At 43.6% G+C, this 9,806-nt stretch overlaps 1 protein-coding gene across 2 annotated transcripts; it reads left to right on the top strand.

Moving 5' to 3' along the window:
• The first annotated feature begins 3,629 nt into the window (after positions 1–3,629).
• Positions 3,630–9,592, top strand: isl1 (ISL LIM homeobox 1). 2 transcript variants are annotated; one of them, XM_026342606.1, is made up of 6 exons: positions 3,630–3,803; positions 4,096–4,285; positions 5,091–5,350; positions 6,345–6,628; positions 7,291–7,458; positions 8,653–9,592. In XM_026342606.1, exons 1-6 carry the CDS (start codon positions 3,776–3,778, stop codon positions 8,767–8,769), a joined length of 1,047 nt encoding a protein of 348 aa, XP_026198391.1. In that variant the 5' UTR covers positions 3,630–3,775; the 3' UTR covers positions 8,770–9,592. The 2 variants fall into 2 exon arrangements, with proteins under 2 accessions (XP_026198391.1, XP_026198390.1); XM_026342605.1 differs by having other exon boundaries at positions 6,342–6,628.
• The last annotated feature ends 214 nt before the right edge of the window (positions 9,593–9,806 follow it).

The following is a 9,806-nucleotide window of genomic DNA, read 5'->3' as shown; positions in this document are numbered from 1 at the left end:
CAGCACAAATCTCGTGACGTGATTGGTCAGTTCCAGGTGATTTTTGATAGGGTGGTCACTCAGACGGCTCAGGCAGAAATCTAAGAGCAAGCAAAACGTTCTTAGAGCGAGGTCAAAGGTTGGAGCAGGAGCACAGGACATCTGAGGGCACAAATACAGATTTAAACATGAGCAGAACAAATAGGAGCGCGAGCAGAGACGTTTTAAATGTGAGGGAACAGGTTTGAGTGAAAGCACAACAAAATCTAAACTTTAAAAATCACTAAAGTATGCTCTTAAATTGAAAAACTGCCTTCTAAATAAAGGAACGTGATCACATCCCATAGGATACCTGCAGAAAAATCCAGAGAGAGGGAGACAGAAAGGAGGAAATACAACTGCAGGAGAGAGAAGACAAAGATAACAACATGCGATGGTGGCATATTAGTGGAGAGAGGAGAGGAAAAATAAGACTGGTTTTATATAAGTGTTCTAGCTGCTGATGGTTGAATGCACTGTTTTTAACTGTATTGTATTAATTATTCTTACATTTGTATATTTTTTTTCTGATTATTCTTTAAAATTATTTACTATTTACTTTTTAAATAGCTATTTAGTATTGACTCGATTTTTCCAGTGGCCTTGATACAGTGTATAAAAAAATATGTTATTGACTGATTGGCTGCACACAAAGTATTACCAATAAAACTCAGAATAACACAGGTTACTGTAGCTACCAATTATTTATTTTTTTATTCACAAATTTGACAATATTATTTGAAATGTAGCCAGAAAGCTGGGCGGAAACATTTCTGTCGAGATTTCGTCCTGCAGTGTTTGAACTTGTGACAGCAGTGTTGTTGATGAGGAAAATGAGGTCTCACTGGGTGACAAATTACAAGGCTTGTCAGTGTGGTGGCTTTCAGATGCATCAGCTGTGATTTTCCTCTTCAGCACTCAAGCTCAACTTTCATGAGCACAGTCTTTCACTACATGCCAAACTGTAATCAGAACAGGCTTTCCAAAGAAGTCAGTGGACTGGTGGGCTGACAACACACACACAGATACATGGGGAGAGAGTTACAATACAAGGCGAGATGATACAGGAATATAAATAGGCACATAGGTGACCATAACACTTAGTATTCTTGGGAGTCAATACAATAATAGTAATGGTAATAAGCTACATTTACACAGCACTTCTCAAAACATGACAACGTGGTCTGTTACATAAACTAAATGACCAAAATTATGTGGACGCCTCAACGTTCTACCCATTTGTAGTAGGTGAATATGTGATTCATTCATTTACCGTGGGCATAAATGTGCTGTCCACCAGGTTTTGGAACCTGGCTGCAGGAATTTGCTCCCATTCAGACACAAGAGCATTACTGAGGTCCAACTTTGGCTGATCAGGCCCGGCTCACAGTCTGTTCCAGGGGTCAGTCAGGCTCTTCCCCACCACAACAGTAAAGCTGAGATTATATTATTATTTTTATTATTTTTACTGTGTAGATAACATGTTGTCAGAAAGTTGGAAGCTTACTATAGTACAAAAAATAATAAAATAAATAAATACTATTGTGTGCTGTTAAGCAAAGGAAGATCGTTTCTTTAGGACCCAATCAGAAATGTTGATATTAGAGCTTACATAATGTTAATTGAATAATTTCATTCTCAATCAAAGAAACAAAGAAATAAAAATAGAATAATGTCCTTTGCCAGTGAACCTCCCTAATACTTTTAATTTCAGATACTTTCACAGCAGAAGCTGATGAATGTAATTCATATAGATACATCAAATTATTAAATCATGCTTTAATCACTCTGAGTTGAAGTACAAGACCACATAAGAAGAGCACATTTGCATTCAAAGAAGGGTAGCACATGTGGAAAACGAGTTAAAAGGTATAGCATACTGTATAATAATTAACAATACAAAATGAAATGAACATGTAATAAAAACCATTGTTTTTATTGCTACATTCGATTCTCCTCTGCTTCTCGGTTTTGTTAAGAGAACACAGCCAATAATTATTCTGTACAGAAAAAGACCAAATGTACATGTGTTTTATAGTGTGAAATATAATATACAATAATAATCTGCAGTCCATGAAGATTATTGACCAGAGAAAAGTCGACCCTCACACTGTTTAGAGAAATAAGTAGAAATCATTTGTTTGTAAAGACAACAATGATCCATTATTCATCCATCCATCATCTATACCACTAAGAGACATGCACTCACACCCTGGACATATGACCAGTCTGGGGCTGACAGCTAATAAACAATTACAATCATCTGAACAATAATTCAGGTTAAACTACGTTTACACACAAAATTGTGTCATCTCGCTCTGAAATGAAACTTTTGCGTCTGTAAAAGATAAAGACCACAGGATTATTTTAAAACTTTACTTGAATATTATAATAAAGTTTTTCTTTTTAAGTTTATATTTTAAACATTAGATCCCGTGTGATTATTTTTTTATTTTTAATTTGTGTGAGGCATGGCACACACTAGCTGATGCTTCTTGTGAATAACACTGTTTGACTGTTTTTATTGGTACAGCTGGTTCTAAACCGCACTTCCACTCTCATTCATTGACAGGACTCCAGGTTTGATAACACCTGACTCCAGCTGATGTTTGGTGACATGCAGCTTACTGTAGCCATTTGTTGAGCCCAAGAAAGACATGAAAGATCACGACTGTATTGTGTTTGTTAATATTTGTGCGTTATGTGGTTCATTCTATAGGCCACAGTTTTATTTGACAGTCTAACTCAGGGTCAGTTGTGTTTTAAGCACAGAGTAACAAAAAAGGTGGTTATTGAAATAGATTGAAATAGAATCCTAACTCTCTGAAATGCTTCCTAAAGTTCCAGTAGGTGCCTATTTTTATACGTGTCTCTAAACCTTTGATTATCCTTTAAACAATGACTGATGAGAGGCGTCCTCTGCCCATGTTTAAGGCGTTAGTAGGTTACTAACACAAGAGGGCGTGTTGGTGTGTGTCAGAGCTGCTCCTGCGGGTCCCGCTGTGTCACCGCTCTGATTTCTCTCTCTCTCTCTCTCTCTCTCTCTCTCTCACACACACACACACACACACACACACACGCACACACCATCAGCTGCTCGCTTGTTTAGTAAGATGTTGCACGTCTTCCATATAGTGCGTTCAGGTTCATTTTGGAGGTCGCGGGACTGTTTTCTGGGCTTTTGCAGAAATAACAGTGTGCAGACAGGAGCTTTTCATCCTGCAGCAGCCGCTGTGCCGCTGTGCGCTACAGACGCAGGCTGCTGCTAAATGTGCGCATTAGTACGCGCTGCGCTACTTTTACGTCATGTCTCACCACTGTTAATCGAGTCGGACGCACATCCATCTCCTGTATGTTGACACACACTGTGTCCAGGAATTTCTCCTCTCACACCTACTTTATGTCCAGTTAAAAGTAAAACTCAGAACAAGACATGAGTGTTGGTGGTTTCGCGTGTGTGTGTGTGTGTCTGTGTGTGTGTGTGTGTGTGCGTGTGTGTGTGGTTAGTGCTGGTCAGGGTCTGTAGAGCCAATCAGCTGCTCATGCAGATGACGTGCTGATGCCCTACGTCAGCCCCGCCGCTTGTCAGGATCAGAGCTCCACACACACCGGCAACAAACACATACACACACTCCCTCTCCAAGCCGGACAGCACAACCCCTGGCCCGCGGCAGCCCGGCAGCGGAGGACACATCCAGGCTTCCAGGCACCGCAGCCCGCTGTGACAGTGGACCTATCATCGCCTTACTTTGTGGACATGGGAGACATGGGGGATCCGCCGAAAAGTAAGACACTTGCTCGGTGTTGGGATGCGATTGTGGAACTCCATGTATCACAACCTGAGAGTTGACTTAGTTACGCTGTGATGTCTGCAGGGAGAACTTATGTTGTTGGCCTATTAAAGTCACAGATATCCCTGAGTGCTGGATGTTGGGAGGTTTAAATCAGCGGTAGACTTTTGTTTAGTTTGATCAAAAACGGTATAATAATAATAATAATAATATTAATAATAAAAAATAATAATAAAAATAATGGTCGTGAGCAGTGTGTGTGATGTGTTCTGCTCTGGTCTTCCAGAGAAGCGGCTGGTGTCTCTGTGCGTGGGCTGCGGGAACCAGATCCACGACCAGTACATCTTGCGGGTTTCCCCGGACCTGGAGTGGCACGCCGCCTGTCTCAAATGTGCCGAGTGCAGCCAGTACCTGGACGAGTCGTGCACGTGCTTCGTCAGGGACGGAAAGACTTACTGTAAACGGGACTACATCAGGTAGGACGCCCGGGACGGGACGGGACGAAGCCCCTTTCAAATAAACGCAGGACGAGACAGGAGCTGCACGACGCGTGGAATTACTGCTATTTGACAATAATAGATAAAGTCAGACGACCTCCTGCTGTCAGTGATTTTAAACACACATCCGAACCACACTCACATTTCCTGCTACAACTTCTTGTAGACAGTGCAACTTTGTGAGAACGACACTTTTCCGCCGTCTCCTGTTTACATCAGATGCGTCTAAAAACGCGTGAGGACGCGCACCGGGCCTGCACAGCTCCTGTAGCCATTAATCAACGAGTGTGATGAGCCCGCAGCTTCCTGCTCGCTCTGCTGCTCACACATGGACCAAAAAATATATATACACTACAATTATTACAGCAATTATTAGATCACATCTCTGAAGTTATTGTCCAACTCAGAGTAGAAATGCACTAAACACTGTAGATCAAACATTGTTACTAGAATTATATTATGTCCAGAAAGATAAATATAATCTTCTACTGCTGCTTTGTAATAATGCTAACAATACTAACAACAACAAAAATAATAATAATAACTATAAGAAGAAGAAGACGAAAAGAAGAAACATCATTATACGAATATAAAAAATATTATTTAAAGAAATCTATTATTATTATTATTATTATTATTATTATTATTATTATTATTATTATTATTAAAAGCCAGATGATCGAGTTTACATTTTGTAATTACATTTTAGTGGCTGAGCTGCCTGCAGTGAAACTGATCAGACTGTGTGTGTGTGTGTGTGTGTGTGCGCCCGCGCGTCCTGCAGGTTATACGGGATTAAATGCGCTAAATGCAACATCGGCTTCAGCAAGAACGACTTCGTGATGAGGGCCCGCTCCAAGGTCTACCACATCGAGTGTTTCCGCTGCGTGGCCTGCAGCAGACAGCTCATCCCGGGGGACGAGTTCGCTCTGCGGGAGGACGGCCTGTTCTGCCGGGCGGACCATGACGTGGTGGAACGGGCCTGCCTGGGCCCCGGAGACCCGCTCAGTCCGCTGCACCCCGCAAGACCGCTGCAGATGGCAGGTAAAAAAAATCCCGGGGAAGTGGGGGAGAGAGCATGACACACACACACACACACACACACACACACACACACAGGTTGCTTTAACTCCCTGGACCGCGGCTCTGTGCCTGTTTTTTTTAAATTATGACCAGGAGCTCCTTAGAAATCTCCGGGTGAACTCTCCATACGACACCAAACGATGATGTTTCTTATTTTAATTCACTGAACTCCTCGTATTTCACGACGCCGCTCAGTGATTTGTGTGCGCACTGATCTCCAGACCGGAATATGTTGTGAGAGGTTTGCTGACCGTCGTGTGATCTCGAATTAAATACAAACACCGCGGAAACAAGTGGACCTGCTGTCATAGTAGACTCACTGAGGCTTACTGTCCGACTAGTTGGGGAGTCTCTTCCTGTAGATAGCTCTAGTATGTTTGTCTTTTACATGTCTTTTCTGCATACCTCTGATTAGATACAGTGGGGGGCTGCTGTCAGAAATACACCGAGTTATCACTGCTTGGAGCAGTGGAGCGCGACGCATGCGGGTCCGGGATGCGTTTGGTCTGAACTCGAAAATGCTGTGAGGTGTCTGGAACGAGCTGGAGCCGCAGGTTTTCACTAGTTGCCTTCCACATGGCCACTTTGCACTGATGCTTTTGAATGCACGCTTTGACCTTGGATCGGATCAGTCAATCAGATCTGCGCTGTTCTCCTGCATTTAAACCTGAAGTGAAATTTAGAAACCATCAAATGCGGCGGTCGTATTCAGATGAAGGTTAAGGCCTTTAAAGAAACTGTGTTCAGCAGCTTTTACTGGGAAACAGCCTTGTGTTTGTAAAGTAAAGTTAAACCAGAGAGAAACACGCTCACAGGTGACAAAGTTACGCATCGTGTCCTGCAGGGACATGTCTACTGTCTACAGGCCTGTCCTGTCTCCTTAAGCCACTCTACAGACACATTCATTCATGTTCTTTTCCCTGGGTTCTTTTCCCCTGTCCTTTCTCAACAGCAGAACCAATCTCGGCCCGTCAGCCCGCGCTGCGGCCTCACGTCCACAAACAGCCTGAAAAGACCACACGGGTCCGGACGGTGCTAAACGAGAAGCAGCTCCACACGCTGCGGACCTGCTACAACGCCAACCCGAGGCCGGACGCCCTGATGAAGGAGCAGCTGGTGGAGATGACCGGCCTCTCCCCGCGAGTGATCCGGGTCTGGTTCCAGAACAAGCGGTGCAAGGACAAGAAGAAGAGCCTGCTGATGAAGCAGCTGCAGCAGCAGCAACACAGTGACAAGACGGTAAGAGGCCGCAGCAGGCTGCTGAGCTGGAGTTCACTAAGACGCACGGAACAGACAGAATTAGGACAAAAAACGCGTGTCTGTCTTGCTCTTCCATTATTAATGAAGACATTTAACCACTGAGAACACTTAAGGAAGTCCCTGTTTATGCTGCATGAGCAGACGTTTGCAGAGTCAGGTCCAGTTTATTAAGAAAAGAACCAAATCAGTTCTTTCAAGGTGCAGGACGGGAGATGTAGTGTAGCATCCTGAATGTATGCTGTGATGTTGGAGTGAACTGATGAATGATACAGGCCTTGAGCCGGTTTCAGGGTTTGAAGTGCTGTGCGGGAGTTGCGGGAGTTGCGGAATCAAAGCTGCCAAACACATTAAGACACATTTCTGCGTTTGTGTTTATTTATATTTGTTTGTTTGTTTGTTTGTTTGTTTGCCTGTTCTGCTGATTGCTGGTGGATTCTTATCAGGTGCCTCCCAACCCCTCCCAACACACCCACAGACTCTCTCTCTCTCTCTCTCTCTCTCTCCCTCACACACACACAGACACACATACACACGCGCGCACACACACACATAGACACACAGAAAGACGCACAACCACACCCAGTCAACCTTCAGCCAAACATACGTCCACTGAGTGCTAATCACGACGTATCCTCTTGCAGAACATCCAGGGAATGACGGGCACCCCGATGGTGGCAGCCAGTCCAGAGCGGCACGACGGCGGCATCCAGGCCAACCCGGTGGAGGTGCAGAGCTACCAGCCTCCCTGGAAGGTCCTCAGCGACTTTGCCCTGCAGAGCGACATCGACCAGCCGGCCTTCCAACAACTGGTGGGTCCTTTTTAGTTGACTCGTGATTTCATATGGATTTATTTAACACTAACTGTTGGAATATTAAAAGCATTTCTTTATTTAAAACAATCAGACACTTTGACCATGCACACATCTGTGTAGTGTGTCTGCACAGCCTTTTACCCTGTTAGGATATAGACTGAAACCAATAGTTAAACCTGAACTGGATTTATAACGTTAGGATGCGCAAAATGACCGGATGGTTTGGTGTTGGTGCAGATGTTACCTCTGTTTTCCAACATGGTTTAATTGACATTGTTGAAGAGCTGGTTAAGGTGGACTGCTTCTTTCAATCAAGCTGTTCAATCTGGTCTAGGATGGGAGTTCTGAGAGGCCTCAGTCAGCCTACATCCACACAGACCACTTGTCACTGCTTCTCTGCTTTTCTGTTCAGTTCTTTATCATTTATCCAGACGCCTCACTCTTCCAGCTCAGGGTCCGCATACACTGACGTTAGCCTTTAAACCTGCTGATACATTTCTTTCATTGTTATTGTCACCATCTCCTGAAACCCCCCACACCGAGCACCTGCGCAGACGCACAGAACGATGCCATATAGCTCTGAGCCGCATGAGTGAATTATTTACATATTTATGACAAGACCTGGGGATGTGACACACAATTCATCAGTTCCCTGGTTGCGGGAAACCTGAGCTGTGTTTAGACAAGTCAAACTATTTCGTTTAGTTGAAGACCAGGGCTAAGATCTCAGATATGGATCAATTAAAAATTGATATAATGAAGCCATGACTTCCCTTAGAGCTTAGCTGATTTAATGACCAGCACTTATGGGACTATTATGGGATTATTATTATTATTATTATTATTATTATTATTAGACCAACTATTTATTATCATTCCTCTCCAACACACACACATTAGATTTTATGATGTCCTTTATTTATTTTCTGTAGTTTACAATAATCCCGCAGTACAAACATGTGTACAATAATAACAATAACACTTTTCCGACAGCGACAACAACACGCGTGATGTTCTCTCTCTGAATGACTTTATACAGTAAATTACTACATATTGATATTCAAGTATTTACGTGTGAAACAGTGAAATCTCATGATGTCATTGTTGACAAAGAGCAGCTGACTGTCCCTCCACAGGCTTTAGATGCTGCATGTCCACATGTGTCTGACCGCAGCCTCCTGTCTCCCGCAGGTCAGTTTCTCGGAGGGAGGACCGGGTTCGAACTCGACGGGCAGCGAGGTAGCGTCCATGTCGTCTCAGCTTCCAGACACGCCGAACAGCATGGTGTCCAGCCCCATCGAGGCCTGAGCGGACGCTGCATGTGGACGGACGGATGGACTGAACTTGAAACACACAGCCCCCCCCCTCCAACAACAGTGACCCACACTTGTTCATCCCATCTCCCCCAGACTGCACCAAAAACAACCTCCCTCCCGCCCGGTTGTATTTTGACACTGTGAAGACAATCATGGGATTTTTTTTTAACCACAGCCACCCATTCTAATGTCCACCCAGAAGAGACAGACGGATGCGTCACCGTGGTCGGTGCTGCCCGTTTTACGCGCCTGGTTCCATTTGCCAAAACGAGAAGACATGAACGTGACTCTGTCGTTAAACGGGACCTCTGATAGGAGACAGTTGTGTACCTGCGAAATGCTGTGAGCTACCTTCAATAGAAAACTGGTGATTTTTTAAAAAAGAAAATTGATCCACGCAGCTCATCATATAATAGACCATTGTGGAGGGGACAGCACTGCTTTTCTTCATTTAATTACACGATTTCCTTCATGACCCCAAGTACTAAAGCATTTGCAACAAGGTATACCTCTATTTTGCCACAAGCTTCGTGGGACATTTGTGTGACTTAGTGTCTGTCCGATAAGATTTTTTTTTTCTTTCCCAAAGATGTGTAAATTAATAATAAGTTAAAAAAAAAATACCGTTAGCTCTGGAAGAAAATGTTTCGTTTGTTCCCGTGCAACAAAATTATTTATTATTTATTGTCGACAAATTTGCCACCTTTTGTGTAACTTTCTTAACTGAAGTAAAAAAAAAAAAGAAGCAAAAACATGACTGGAGTTTGGTCTATGACATTTAAAAAATAATAACGTAGAAAACGGGTGAGGGATGTGTTGTTCTTTCTGCTTGTGCGTAAAGTCAGATCTAGTAGATGGATGGATGGACTGTGGCTAATCGGGGGGGCATGTTGGCGCAGACGCAATCTCTGCGCATCTACACTGCAACCCGTCACAGCCCTGAAATCCTGTTTTCTAGAAACAAAGTCATCGAAGCTTATTTTTCTCACCGTCCTTTTTCTAAATCCTAGCGCCTGCACTGCTGAGATC

Source organism: Anabas testudineus, chromosome 9 (genome assembly GCF_900324465.2).
Source record: "Anabas testudineus chromosome 9, fAnaTes1.2, whole genome shotgun sequence".
In the NCBI taxonomy this organism is placed as follows: Eukaryota; Metazoa; Chordata; class Actinopteri; order Anabantiformes; family Anabantidae; genus Anabas; species Anabas testudineus.
This window is presented reverse-complemented; position numbering and strand designations above follow the sequence as displayed.

Coding starts and splice junctions, on each gene's coding strand:
- isl1 (XM_026342605.1), top strand. CDS start 3,776: ATGGGAGACATGGGGGATCCGCCGAAAA. Junction 3,804..4,095: donor CATGGGGGATCCGCCGAAAA/GTAAGACACTTG, acceptor CTGGTCTTCCAG/AGAAGCGGCTGGTGTCTCTG. Junction 7,459..8,652: donor AGCCGGCCTTCCAACAACTG/GTGGGTCCTTTT, acceptor TGTCTCCCGCAG/GTCAGTTTCTCGGAGGGAGG.